Source organism: Helicoverpa armigera, chromosome 8 (assembly GCF_030705265.1).
Source record: "Helicoverpa armigera isolate CAAS_96S chromosome 8, ASM3070526v1, whole genome shotgun sequence".
Classification (NCBI taxonomy): domain Eukaryota; kingdom Metazoa; phylum Arthropoda; class Insecta; order Lepidoptera; family Noctuidae; genus Helicoverpa; species Helicoverpa armigera.
Window position 1 is genome coordinate 2,546,457 of NC_087127.1, and position 15,325 is coordinate 2,561,781.

Below are 15,325 nucleotides of genomic sequence, written 5' to 3' on the forward strand. Positions count from 1 at the left end.
CGGCTTCGCCCGCGTGGTGTGTTGATAAAAAGTAGCCTATGTGTTAATCCAGGGTATCACCTATCTACATACCTTTCAATAAAATCGGTCCAGCCGTTTTTGCGTGATTGAATAACAAACATACATCCATACATTCTCACAAACTTTCACATTTATAATATAAGTAGGAATAAGTAGGATTTAATAAAATAAGTTTATTAACTTTTCTGCGGTGCATGTATCCGAAATTCCGAACACAATTTATTTGACATTAAGGTGACAGTAGTGAAGCAACTACTTCAACAGAGTTTAAAATTATATCGATAAATAAAAGCCGGATATCTTTAACTTCATCATCTTTTTGAATTACAAAACCGTAGCCATAACCATATAATTCCTTACTTTTGTAAATTGCGTTATGCATTTTAATGTATGCAATTTAAATGCAAATGTGTGAGTACATTGGTGAATATCAGCTTCGATTGAAAAAAAATAACATTTAAAAAGTATTTACAATGGAACAGTACTCTTAAAAATGTGAACAGTATACATATTTCTACACTAGATGGAACAACAAAGACATAACAGATAGTATTTCACACTATCGATATCGATAAGATTTGAATTAAGGTTATACGCGTACGTCACTTCAAATGTTAAACGGTTTTATTGGATTGAAAACTATTTTTGTACTCCGCTCTAGCGTAACGAATTATTTAGCTAATGAAAAACAAACAATATTGACCGTTAACGCACACGCGTGGTTTAATTCATGTACAACTAGTAGTAATCTATTTATTTTTGTGTAAATTCGTTTGTATCTTTACCAACGACACAATGGATTTGGATAGATCGGGATTGAGTGCGGACGGTAATGTTTATAATTAAACACCGCGTTGGTTCGCGTTTACAGGAATATTTACTAATTATAGTCCTTTTCCAGAGTACTACGTGACGGCGCTGCAAATATTTGATTATTGTGGCGTTGAGAGTACGGGCACGTTGCGTGTTGACGCTTTGATGGACAAATTCGCACCTTTCGTGAAAACTAACAAGTAAGAATATTTTTCTATTCTATATAAATAAACTTAATTGGATGAGTTGAGTCGAAAGGTCAAATGTTTATGTATGAAAATAGCCCTGTTCTGAATTTAATACTTCCTGTAATAACCACGTTTATGTTGACACAGTTCTTTTTTCCGAAAATGCTTTACTGGTCAAACAATGCTCATATTTCGTTTTAATTTGTATGCAGTCTTTTGTTACCTAGTACATGTTTTCCTTAAACATAAATGTCCAGACAGAATTTTTGTTGTTAGTATTGATATGACAGTTGATTATTTTCATTTTTGTCCTCTAATTTTCAATATTAAAAGTTGTTCAAACTTTTCTAGGGCTGAATACAGCTTCCTGAAAGCCTTGTTGGACCCAGAAGAAGAGAATCCAGAAATAAATGTGTCAATGTTAGCCAAAACACTGCACAAATACAGTGAGAATCAGAAATCAAAAGATTTGGATGAAAGGTAAGAGTTTTTGAAATGAATCTTTACTTAAAATGTTTCAAAAGCATAAATAAAAGTTTAGTTTAGTCACCGGATTGGATAATCCTGTGACAACTCAATGTAGTATCTTGCAACACATGTTATAACATGATACATGTAAATACTTTGAAAGAGGTATTCAGTAAACAGTCAATAAGTGCTTATAATAAGCTCAGATTGATCTTCTGGTGAAGATAAATGTAGATTGTTAATGAGGGTAGAATAAAAACATATCTGTACTAATATAATAAAGTGTAAGTTTTTTTTTGTACTCTATCCTGAGTAACATACCCTATATTTAATCCCCATATGAACAGTAGTTTTCAGGGGACTCAGGTGAAGCCTCAGGAAAACGAGTATTTAAATAAAGCAGAACTATAATTTTCTGACCACAATCATAATCAATAACAGCTATTTATTACTACAATTAAATGCATAAACAATTTGATAACAACACTTATAATTGCACAAATGAATAACATAAGTTAATATGTTACAATTAAATTGTGACCATTAAGTAAATTACCAACAAACAAGTACCTTTGTACAACCAATAATATCCTTATAATAACTTGATACCACTGACTTACATAGATGAATAGTAATTAGCATTCTATGTGTTTATCAATAAATATAAAATTAAATAATTGTTAAAAGAACACTTAAATTACTACATTTATAACAAGGCAAACTTTATCATTAGACAACCCAAAAACTGCAGTTTACATTACCTCATTTTACCATCAGATATCCATATACAAACAACTTAGATATTTTATCTTTTGCACTGATAAGATAACATTTTCGCTTGCATCAGTGACCCTATTATGATATTGCAACTTTTTGTTTTAATTCCAAAGAGTTTGTATACCATAGCTAAAGTAATTCTACAACAAACCTTAATGGTTCTTAATTAATGAATTCGTTAAGCCATTGCCCAGTAATAATGTTTAAATGGGCTCATCTATCAAAATTCCAACACAAGATGAGTCACCCTTAGGGCCAGTGCACAAGATGCTTTATAAACGCGATGTCAACGAGTGTTTATGAAACGATTTATTTTTAAAACAGTTTGTTTTTGTTTGTAGATAAAAACGCATGTCGAAATGTGATGTGCATGGATCATTAGTGTTTTAAAACTTGCTGCAATTCTTATGAAAATTAATGAATAAATGTTTGTTGCAGTTTTAATTTAAAGAGTGGAGCACCTCAAGATTCAGACTCAGGCATATCTACAGATGGTAAGTTTTTTAAAAAATAAACACTAGATTTAGCCCGCAACTCTGTGTATGTGTATGTATGTGCCCTAATAAAAAGTCTAGGCTTTGTCCAGGATATACTACCTATTTCTATGCCCTTCAACTCCAATTTGTTCAGCGTAGCTTAAACACTCGCCTTTGCATTTTAGTATTAGGAAGACTTAAAGCAAAATTACAGAAAATAACAAATCTGTAGCAATACCATAGAATTATACTATTTCTAAAAGCAGTTTCTAGCAAACAAGCTTTAAATAGAGTAAAATTCAATAGGAATAGATATTAGATCATCAAAAAATTATGTGATGCTAATCCAAAAGGTCATAATCTTGCCTAACATACCACAAAAAGCTGAGCTGAATAATAACCACCCAAAACAAAAATGTGAAAGACTGCCAAGTTCGATAATATGGGAATGCTTCGCCTATAAAAGAAGTGAGATCTGAATAAGTACCAAGTTCCATACACATACCTCAGTTAAAAATAGTTACTTTTTAATGATGTTACTTGGCAAGTTTTCACACACCTACTAAACGCAATGAATCAAGTATTTAATTTTCTATTAAAACTTGCCAAGTAACATTATTAAAAAGTAACTATTTTTAACTGAGGTATGTGTATGGAACTTGGTACTTATTCAGATCTCACTTCTTTTATAGGCGAAGCATTCCCATATTATCGAACTTGGCAGTCTTTCACATTTTTGTTTTGGGTGGGATTTCATTTATTTTTGTAAGGTTGTTCATTTAATTTTTTTCTTATGATTAAGTTAGTTAAGGAAATGTCTCATTTATACTATCTTTTAGATTTTTTAATATGCACTATGCTTCTTACAAAGAAATGATCTAGAATAACTAAATGGACTAGAATTACTAACTGACTGACATGACATCTATACTAATATTATAAAGCTGAAGAGTTTGTTTGTTTGATTGTTTGTTTTTTTGTTTGAACGCGCTAATCTCAGGAACTACTGGTCCGATTTGAAAATTTCTTTCAGTTTTAGATAGCCCATTTATCGAGGAAGGCTATAGGCTAATTTTTGTCCCGGTACGGGAAGTAGTTCCCACGGGATGCGGGTGAAACCGCTGGCAGAAGCTAGTGTTATCATATATTATGTTCGTGGATCAAAGTTACACATTCGTTATTTTCGAAAGTGACTCACACTTGGCCGTTTTCAGATTTTTACTTTACTTTGACTAAATACAAACCTTTGTAACGAATTTCAGATTGGTACGACCATTCGAAGACATATAAATATAGATAAATTTAGTTCGTTTTAGTTCCTTAGGGATATAAATTTACACCTTCATTATTTTGAAACCGACTCACACTTGGCCATTTTCAGATTTTTTTCTTTACCTTGACATAAAGACCTACCTCCATGCCAAATTTCAAGTCAATACGACCATTGGAAGTGGTCTAGGTTTTTGATGAGTGAGTGAGTCAGTCAGTGAGTGTATAGTAAAAATAGCGATTTTCTGACGTCAATATCTCAAGACCTACAATAGGTATATTAATGAAATTTTGTATTTTAGATAAGTGAGGGGGTCTCAACAGATACTAAAATTTTGATATGCGTAAACAAAATAGATTTTGAGTTATAGGGGGGTCGAATTTGGCCCGAAATGGTTCGTGTAATATAACCCACGGCCGGTGTGTCGCTTTTCTTGCTCGAACTTGGCGGACACACTGCCGTGTGTCTAGAACACCATCTGTTTGGAATATCAATGAAGTAATGGTCACTATCATGGTAAAAATGCCTTATGTTACCAGTGTTATTTTTGACACAGTTCTATTAAGAACCAAGTTAGTTACAAATGCAGTTAAAATCAGTCCTATTAACCTACAGTAATTTATTTTATTATGTACAAAATATACTCCAAATTACTTATATTCTGTGATAAGTCTATGTTTGTTTGTATTTTGTATTCTAAAGAGTGCAAGTGTTTTTTATTTAACTTGTGTTTTCCCATTCTTTTTCTAATAAGTATGTTACCTTCCCCTTCCACGTCTGTAAAAACAATGAAAGCAATCAAGCATACAGCAAAATACTTTTGTTTTCACTTTCAGACATCCTAAAAAACAAAAGAATAAATACAAACAAAGAATAAACTTATGTATTGTACATAATACCACATTAATAACGTTACATACATTCATAAAAGTTTGTATATTTATCAGGATCCCAGCTAGTAGAAGACCTGCAGTGTGAGCTGAGAGAGAAGGCCCACCTGGCTCACCAGCTCCGCTCGCAGCTGGACTTCACCGACCGACAGCACGAGGAGGCGCTCGCAGCACTCACCGCCGAGCGGGACTCGCTGAGGGCACATCTTAATATGTAAGTGTTGATAGGAATTATAATTTGCTAGGGACGGATCCAGACCTGATGAAAGGTTGTTAACTATATCCATTGGATAAGGTTGAAAATTCACATTAGCTAAATTCAGTGAGTACAAAGGGGAAGCGTACATATAACAGAGTACATAAGCAGGAAGTTCGTAAGGGAGTTAATTAGAGAGTATATAAGAGGAGTACATAGGGGAGTATCTAGCAGGTGAACATAAGGGGAGTACATGAATTTGTACATAAAAGTAGTAAGTACAGAATGGAAGTTAAATTCCTCCTTACGAGAAATATAAGGGTTCATAATTGTACACAGGGGTAGTACATAAGAGAGATAATGGCGACTAAAAACGTATTTTTTGAGCACGCTTGCTCATTTGTAGTTCCAAACCCGCGATGTTTTGAAACACCATTATCTTTTCACTTACTACATTCCAACAATCTTCCTACCAGGTTACGCGAAGAGAACATGACTTTAACCCACGTTCGCCGCGACTACGAGGAAGCGTGTGAGCGTCTGTGTAGTAGCGACCGAGCGCTGGAGGAGACGCGGAGAGAGCTCGACGCTGTTAAACGACGCTCCAAGGTCATGTTGGAACAGGTCTCCACGCTGGAGAATGATGTGAGTGAACATTAAATAATAATAATGTTTTTTAGCTGTAATAAGCTGTGTGGATAGCTCTAGGCAAATACTGATAATTTATCATTAAAACCTACAACTATTCAATAAGGTTAGATGAGTGAGCAATTTTTCCAGAAAATACGCAGAAAGTTCCAGTACATTTCTCGTCAAGTAGCTACACTTGTCTTAAAGGTAGACTTCCGTGGGTCGCGGCTTACGCAGCCGCGCGCGGCTTACGACTGTCGTCGGCCGCGCGCGACAATAGTCAACCTATGAAAATGTATGGCACAGCTGCCGAGGTCCGCGACAGTCGCGCGCGGCCGACGAATTTCGTAAGCCGCGCGCGGCGTTGTGTTGAAATTAGTAGATTTTGTTCGTCCGTTCCCACTAGTCGAAGTGCTAATTGATATCCTTGAAGAAGAAGAGGATGACGTATTGCTGTGGCTGTATTATGAAAATAGATTACCAATCGACCCTATTTTTAAAAAGTAGAAATGATGAAGGATACTACCCAATACTGATTCAAAAGCATTTGTATTGTAATGAAAACAAAAGGAAGTTTTGCCGACTAAATAAAAAACAATTCAATTCTGGTTTTACTAAAATTATATAGATGTTACTAAGCGCTAGACCATGTTGAGATGCTTACGGCCGCGCGCGGCTTACGAAATTCGTCGGCCGCGCGCGACTGTCGCGGACCTCGGCAGCGGCGCCATACATTTTCATAGGTTGACTATTGTCGCGCGCGGCCGACGACTGTCGTAAGCCGCGCGCGGCTGTCGTAGCCGCTATCCACGGAATTCTACCTTAAGTCTTCAAAGTTACTTTAAGTTTCAGTGATGATCATGTTAAATGGCTTACTTCAGTGAAGCAAAGTTATTTGAGGGAAACTGATGACCTTTTAATATCTTTTTTTTTTTTCAATAATTTCAGAAACTAACCCTGCAAGAGCTCCTAACAAAATCTAAGGCGGAATGCCACCGCATCAACGAGATGTATGCTGCCCGCCAATCTGCGCTGCTAGAGCAGAATGAAGCTCTGCGCACTGAACACGCAGACCTGTCCTCACGCCTGCAGGACCAAGAGGAGTTCGTGCAGCAGATGATCAAAGAGAAGGTAATAGCCAGTACCAGCCCCAATAGCCACCACATCATGGGACCTGGCCTTCAAGTCAGAAGGGGCAAGCTATCCTTGGAAGCTCAATAGTTGCTGTAGCTGTAGCTCAATAGTAGCTATTTAGACTTGCTTATTTAATTTGTAGGTATATGCTGTAACCCAATACCATGTCTACATATAATTCATATCTACACTGACACAAATTTCATAAGAAGTAGGTAAAAGCATAATAAATGGTTTGTTTTGAACGCACTAATTTCAGGATATACTGGACCCATTTGAAAAGTTCTTTAGTGTTAGATAGCCTACTTATCGAAAAGGCTACAACTTTATCGGTGTGTCTGGAGTAATTAATCTCACGGAACTGCAATTTTGACAACAACCAAATGGCACTTTTAAGAAAGCTAAACTTTACCCTTACATTTTTATCTCCAGGTACTTCTCGAGATGGAGCTAAAAGACGTGCTAAACAAGTCCAACCAGACACAGCTTCGTATGGACCGCAGCATTGACATCAGCTACACAGAAGAACAGATGCTCACCGCTCTTGACAGTCTCAACGCTGACACGAGGTTTTCTTCAGGTTGGTAATAACTGCTAGATGCTATGTTCTGATTTGTAGGCTGTAAGTTATTTGTATAAGTGCAAATAGACCAGAGAACCGCTCAAAAGCTCAATATTCTCCAAGCTATGTTAAATGTTTTAGTAGTCTGTAACTGTATGTCTAACTGTTGTTTATCACACGAAAGCGGGTAACCCATCAATGTAAATACGCTACATACGTAATGTATGTAATAAGTGTGTCAAGCCAGTGTAAATAAGCTATGTAATATTTGGCTGTCTGTATGTCTTCGTCTAAAACTGCTCCAGTCATAGCTAGTGAGTATTATCAATGTAATGAATATTAACATTTTCGTTCTTATTAATTTTCGCTTCTCTTATTTTAACACCTGAAAATAAATTAATTCGCCGCCTGCATTAATCATACTCGGTATATCTGTAATCGTCTTTCATACTCATTGTGCCTTTCCCACATTCCTTAGAAAACCGTATCCTAGACGAAGAGTCATTCATGAACGCTTTAAAAGAAGACCAGGGTCGAGGAACCAACATGTCCTTATTTGACGAAATACGTTACAGCTTCTGTAACATGTCCCGCCTCAATAATACAAGTTCCAACAGCATTATCTATGACAAAAACTTTGATTGCTCCTTCACTAATACCGGGACACAAACGGACGAAATTCAACCCAGTGACTGTAACGATAAAGTTGATAACACTAAATCATGTACATCGAGTACACAGACAGAGGATATAGAACCTACAAATAATAATAACATCCATTCTAAATGTCTAGAATGTGAGAAAGTGAATAAATATAACGAGAAGTTAGAGAGAGACGTTAATATGTCTCATCGGACCATGAATGATATGCAATTAGAGTTAGAACGATACGAAGGTAACTTGAACTTGCTTGAGAAGTTTGTAGCTGAGGGTAATGAGAGGAACAGCGTGCTGCAAGGCATTGTCAGGAGTTTGGAGTCGAAGATCAGCTTCCTAGAAGTGGCGTGTGCTAAGCAAGGAGACAGGCTGGATAGCTTGACGCCTGAGTGTTCCGCTTTTACACAAACCCTGTGGGGTATGCTATATGTTGCTCCAGGTAGTCACAGATTATGTTCTGTACAGAGCTTTAAATCCAGGGACAAAATAAGAAAAATATTTTTTTTATTTATGAACTTTATTTACTTTCTCATTTTAGTAATTAGTTCTCCTTTACTATCCAACATACTAAACCTGGTTTATATACTTGCATACAATTACATGCTTTTTCAAATAAAATCCGTACGCCCTGCATCCTTAGTAATCAGCCTTATTTCTGGCTAGTCCATTACATGGCCATAAGTGATTATGAACCACAGTTTCTCTGTATAGTATATAATCTGTGGCTTTTGTGTTTTGTGTCGTCATCGGGTGGTGGTTTTTATGTTTTATTTTTTACATTTCGTAATTTAGAAGTATCAGTTGTGTTGTCTTCTTGTGTTTGTGTTGTCCTTTGGTATAGATCTTTGTTCTAGCTTTTTTAATTGTGTCTATGATTGACAAAAACCGCACAAACCAAAATATTGAAAAACCTTATCGTGTAGGTAGTCCATTACATTATTTAGTTTAATGTAGTTAAGCAATTAAAATAGTTGTAGCTTAGTATAATCTACCTTCGTAAGTATCAAGACTAACAAATGTTTGGTAATGTTTCAGATACAGCTAACGTGTCGACACAAATAGACGTGCCCTGCGTCGACTGCGAGAAACGGAACGCCGTCGTGCCACATCGGAGTCTTAGGAAATTCTTATGGTGCGTACTACTTTATTTTAATTAAAAATTGTACTTGTGTTATGAATGAATGTGCTGATGTACTAAAGTTAAGGTTGAAAGAAAGCTATAATGCTAAAATTTTCTGTACAGTCATCATCATCATCCTTCGAGCCTTTTTCCCAACTATGTTGGGGTCAGTTTCCAGTCTAACCGGATGTAGCTGAGTACCAGTGCTTTACAAGAAGCGACTGCCTATCTAACCTCCTCAACCCAGTTACCCAGGCAACCCAATACCTCTTGGTTAGACTGGTGTCAGATATACTGGCTTCTGACTACCCGTAACGACTGTCAAGGATGTTCAATGACAGCCGGGACCTACTGTTTAACGTGCCATCCGAAACACAGTCTGTAAAATTGTCTGTACAGTGTAAACCACTTAATAATGCTACTGCTCCACCTGCGTCTTAACGCGTTAAATTTTGGCATTACGCAGATGTGGCCAACGTTTTAATGGCAATTTATACAAATGGCATTATGAATAGCATTAAACGTTAAGCGATAACTCGGGTGTCGGTTTTTTGGACACATCAAAGGGTTTTAGTGCGTAGCTTAGAGCGCTAAGTGATGTTGGCTACATTAATGCCATCTCATTGCACGCATGCAAGGACGAGTGTAGATACTTTGTTTAAGCGGTAACTGCATTTTACGAGCACGATAATGGAATGGTCAAATGAGAAAGCTTTAGTTTTTAGAATTATTTTGTGTATCTGAGTTTAAACTCTTTAATGTGTGTTAACGCGTTACTTCATGAGGGATTAACTCTTTGCGTAAGTGTAGCCAACACGCATTTTTATTGCAATAAGTAACGTGTAGTTGGCCATTGACATTAACGTTAACGCTAACGCAGGTGGAGCAGGAGCATAAGAGGAAAGCCTAATGTTTTTATTTTGTATCATCATACCTATGCTCTTTCTAGATTTATTCTTTATTCGTTCGATGTTTATCTTCATTTTTAATATCAAGTATTAATTGTCCCTTTACCTAAGTTTCCAATAAAATGTACCCAACCCAAATTCCATTACCCCATCATTTCCCTCCCTCCACAACCTGACAGTGGTATTATATTCCACAGTTTGTGATTGCAGGGAGCCACTCAAATGTCTATTCCAACTGTTCGCCGTGGTATGCTTCGTCTGCGCCATCTCCGTGCTATACGGCGTGACGAGGCGAAGCCCTACCGCCTGTGTCCGCGAGCCGCTGCCGTGGCGCTGGATGGACGCTCAGGATATCATGGACCTGTTGCTAAGGATAGAGTATGTGGCTGACGTACCCATGTGAAGTGACGTTGGAGGTTGGTTGTGTTGTCTATGGAGTTTGGTGTTGCCAGTTGTAGAAGTCGTTGAATTTTTGGTAAGTTTTTATTTGAATGGTTGTGTTGCAAGATAAAGAAGGACTATGACAACATTCATGTATCCTTTATTCAAAAGTATAATAGTTTAATCGATCGATCGATCGATCGATCGATTTGGAAATAGTATACAGTTAAAACCTTTTTTCGGTCTGACTGATTATTTTGGAGATTATTGTGTGTGTCTAACGACTTTTATAGCTGGTAAAATATGATGGAAATAACCATAGATCGATGGTCTATCATTTGTTGCTCGAAAACATTTTCAAGTCAAAGATGTTTTCTTGAAATAAAAAATGCAGGACAAAAGCGTTTGTCGTATGTTTTTTTCAATTGATTGATTGTAAGGCAAGTTCCTTTAATGACCAAAAGAACGTACAATTACGTTCAACCTTTAAAATATCATTCTTTTTCTATCGTTTATTTCAAATTGATAGAGGTAGCGTGATATTTTAGAAAAAATATACTGGAATTGTATGAAGGATTTTGAAAGCAGGCCTTATTGTAAAAATAGTATTTTTTAAAGGTTTTATGACAGTTTATACAATAACCAATAATTAATATTGTATTTAATTAGACGCTATTTCTTTATAAAATCGACTTAGCTCGAAATAAGGCTGATACGGAGTTTCTTAAAAGTGTAATTATATTTCCAGATCTGCAATGCAAATTGTTGTAAAAAACATATAGTACTCCATCTATTAATACAATAATTACTAAGTTTTTACTATATACTTATTTTCCTGATAACTAACTTTTAAAATTAATTTGTCTTTAATCTGCATTTAAAGAATGTCTTTGTCTTTTTTATAATTTGCATGATCCTTTTATTATAAATTTAATTTCATGTTGAAGTCTGTAATTAGTGATTTATTTTATAAAAATAGGTTGTGTGTTTGTAAGAAAACTCTTGACCATTTTAAATATCGAGTGATAATCAATTTAATTAATTGTAGAAGGGTATTTTGTCGAAAATACTTTATTTCTACAAGTTTTATAACTACATTTTTTCATTATTATAAACTTTTCAGGTTTTATTTTTACTTTTAAAGACCTAGCGTGAGCAAGTTAATGAATGATTGTTTAACATCTAATATTTTCATTATTATAGGTGAGAACAAATTGCATACACCCTTGGCAATGCCCTAACTACTAGTTTATGTAATAATTTTAGCAGATTCCTATTCAAAATAATTAGTAACTCGAAACAAACCATTTCTGTGATACAGCAGTGCCAGTGAATTAGATTATAGATATTTAGCATTTATACAACCTAAGACTATTTGGTATTATCTAACTTTGGTATAAGTTTTAAAGTATGACATTTTCAAATTAACAAAAAATATTTACCAAAAATTAAATTTTATTTTGTCTGCATTGTTTTTGTGATGCATAGTTTTTAGTTAGTTAGAACTTAGTTTTATAGACCTTTTGATTAATAAACATGGAACCCATTTAAAAGTCGCAATGTTATTATTTTTTATTCATCAGCTTTGGCAAATAGATGAATATATGTAAGCCAAATTCTGTATTTCATTTAAAAGATATAGCAATATTCATTTAAAATATTATCACTTTGACGACAATAACTTTCACTTCATAAATAAAAGGTCTAATCTCTATATTATATTTGCGAAGTTTACCAACTAAAGTATTGATATAATAAATTGTAAAATATTCACATAATTTTACTTTATTTTAACTAACTCGGCATTTACGATGCATTTATTGTTAGTAGATCTGTTTTTGTAATTTAGTTTAGTCGATTAATCGAGTCGCGTTTGCGATTGCGAATAATCGATTGTCAGTGCATTTATTGTTTAGTTAAGTTTGTGAAATGTGCGCGTGTCGTACTCAATATGTTTAGATTGTATTATTATTGATTTTATTTATGGGATAACGTGAATTGTGACCACAAAAAATGCACACTATTATCACTACAGTTGAATTTATACGTTCTAAAATGTATCTTACTAGCGTAACGCAATATCTTGTACTTGTAATTTATATTTTGTAGCTTCTTTATTTTTCAAAATTGATCTAAATTCCTTACTAACAAAAGAACTATGACATTTCGTCGTACGAATGTATGTATGTGTTAATTTTGTGATCACAACTCATGTTTATTATTTTGTTTAATTATATCAATTTTAATCACTTGTCGTTCTGTATAGCAATAAACGAGATCTTCCTATTTGATGTTTTATTTAAGAAGTTTATCCCGCATGTCAATATGAAACATTGCAATCCACGACAATGTTTTGCCCGTTGAGGCGATCTTCATTTTGCCTAGATTATTTTTTTCTACGTAATACACAAACACATGCATTACACCATTAACTTGCTGGATGATTACGAAAGCGATGTTTATCGAGGCTCGCCATTTTTGGCAATCGGTCAGGAGCGAAAAGCGCTATACTGTATGCGCAAGCGCATAAGTTCAGTCTATTTACATATACCTATGTACTTATACTTAAATGCGACAAATAACTGAACCTTCCTATAACCAATCTATACTATTGAAAGACATTTTGTACGGAGCTAATTTATAAATTCATTTCCTAGTCACAAATCAAAGAATAGATTTGCTATGTCCGTAGTTAGTAGATAACATACAAAGGATCGATTACTTTTTGTTCTTCGGGCTATGGAGGAAATCTGGCTACACAACTAATTTTATTTAAAAAAATATTCTTGGTGGCTATCACTCTGGATTCTTACTCGTATTCAAGTTTGTTTTAAATTGTCAAGTTTTAATGGAATCTAACACAGATAACTTTGTTAGTTATACTTACACAAGATGGCAAAACTATCGTTGCATCATATTTCGTAAAAACGGGTTTAAATAAGAAATAATGAGAATACTGCTGCCAAAGCTGGACAGATGCACGTCACAAAATGCAAACCCCAGTTACTACACTCCTTGTGGGAATCCAACATCTGTAAGTTTCTAAAATCCCCAGCCTACACCCTATAAAAATAAGTGCAAAACAACAACTAAATACATTAAAAATGACTCCCACACACAATCAATGTGAGCAATATCCGCTTACAAAGGAACCGGTAATCTTACCTTTTGTGGTGTTAACAAAAGTCTGGCTGTCAAGGTGCGATCTCACAAAAGATCTATTGGCCCTCAACTGAGAAATGCGTCCGCGAAAACTTCCCACAACGATACGATTTTTTGCAAAAAGGGTCAGCCGAAGAATATAAGTCTGTCTACGAGTTTTTGTGACACTGTCCAAGATGTTTATCTCTGTAATTAATTTTGAAACATCGGCGTTAACGACACTTGAGATTTTGGACGATTTATGTTTCTGTTTGTTTGTTGACACGCGCCGCTTCAGAAATGGGAAGATCTTTGTAAATAAACAGCCTAGATGTTGGCATTTCTTAATTTTTTAAACTGATATGATTCATAGGCAGGAAGAGTAGGTAGTTGGAGAAGACTTCACTTATGTAGGTATGCCTACCATACAACATTCTAAAAGACTACAAATGCGTCATTAAGATGTAGGTAGGTAAGTATTCAGTTTACGCAAAGTATCTGTGATTGTCTTGTGTTTCTGACCACATAAGTCGGGATAAAGATTTTGCCATTAGGTATATAATATTGGTGGATGATGATATTTCTACATAGGTAGGTACTTTATGGTGATGATAAACCCTTATTTTTTGCTTAGTAAGAATCACTTTGGGAGCTTCGGACTCGGACGTTTACTGACTACCTATCCCGTACCTAATAAGTTTCGTCATATTTACTCACCTTTGATAACCATTACAATACTTCCCAATAGCCCCTATTAAACATAAACACCTTTATTTAAAACTCTTTAAACACGTAATAGTTAACTATAACGCACATTAAACAGCCTAGGGGCTAGTGAAGATAGTGGTCATCGTTTACAAAGCAAATCCAACCTTATCACCTTAGTTTAAAGTTCATTTTTAATGCAGCAAGTTGTAATAGGAGCCCCTTTGCACACCTGTCGCGATCCGTGGGAATATGTTTATGAGGAAGGACAATGTGTGATGGAATTGAAACTGCAAGTTATGTATCGCTGTATGCATAAAATATAGGGAGATTGACCAGGGTATAAAGCTGCATGCAAATATCCTATTGTACTCAAATTTACGGGGTGTGTTTCAGTTTTTGTTCATAGCTGTACCTACCTATGCTGTTTCGTCTTTTGTATGCAGCTCCTAAGGAGATTTGCGAATTGTTTTATCTTATACTTGCTTAGACAGTTTATTAATTCAGTGAATAAATAAAGATAATTTGGTACCACGTCCTTAAATACTTACCAATATAAGTCGGAAAAACGTCCTCTGCCTATAGGACAGGACGTACCTACCTACCCTAAATGAAAAACGCAACTCTTACTTTTTATGACCCATTTTTTACCACCACCTCCTTACCTTAAAAACTCAAAGTTTTCCCAACAATTCTCACGTTGTAAGGTGAACTAAAAACATTGACCCATCAATCGCTTACAATAAACTTTTTGTCATAACATCGCGACCCGGAAACAGCCCCGGATACGCGGCGTTTTTTCTTAAACTCCTCTCAATAAAAACGAGTTGATAGTCACAGCAGTTTTTGTAAGCACCTGTTTGCATGGGAACTTGAAGGAACGGATTTTAGGCGGAAGTTTTGTGGCAACTTTAATGAGAATGTGTTAGTTTTTTTGAGAAAGAAAGTTACTTTTTTGTTTAAGATTGTAAGGGTGAAAGTTCGACCG

At 35.3% G+C, this 15,325-nt stretch overlaps 1 protein-coding gene across 1 annotated transcript; it reads left to right on the plus strand.

The window, feature by feature from the left end:
- The first annotated feature begins 613 nt into the window (after nt 1-613).
- On the plus strand, nt 614-12,777 carry LOC110383695 (uncharacterized protein MG328 homolog). Its single transcript, XM_021344506.3, has 11 exons — nt 614-850; nt 923-1,034; nt 1,374-1,502; nt 2,706-2,761; nt 4,961-5,117; nt 5,576-5,744; nt 6,678-6,860; nt 7,296-7,443; nt 7,904-8,500; nt 9,118-9,214; nt 10,321-12,777. The coding sequence occupies exons 1-11, from the start codon at nt 817-819 to the stop codon at nt 10,511-10,513; spliced, it is 1,875 nt and encodes a 624-aa protein (XP_021200181.3). The 5' UTR covers nt 614-816; the 3' UTR covers nt 10,514-12,777.
- The last annotated feature ends 2,548 nt before the right edge of the window (nt 12,778-15,325 follow it).

What these genes read in the sequence shown, in the direction of transcription:
- LOC110383695 (XM_021344506.3), top strand. Translation starts at nt 817, where the DNA reads ATGGATTTGGATAGATCGGGATTGAGTGCGGACG. An exon ending in CCTTTCGTGAAAACTAACAA is followed by an intron (nt 1,035 to 1,373) that starts GTAAGAATATTT and finishes AAACTTTTCTAG; the next exon opens with GGCTGAATACAGCTTCCTGA. An exon ending in AGCAGATGATCAAAGAGAAG is followed by an intron (nt 6,861 to 7,295) that starts GTAATAGCCAGT and finishes TTTTATCTCCAG; the next exon opens with GTACTTCTCGAGATGGAGCT.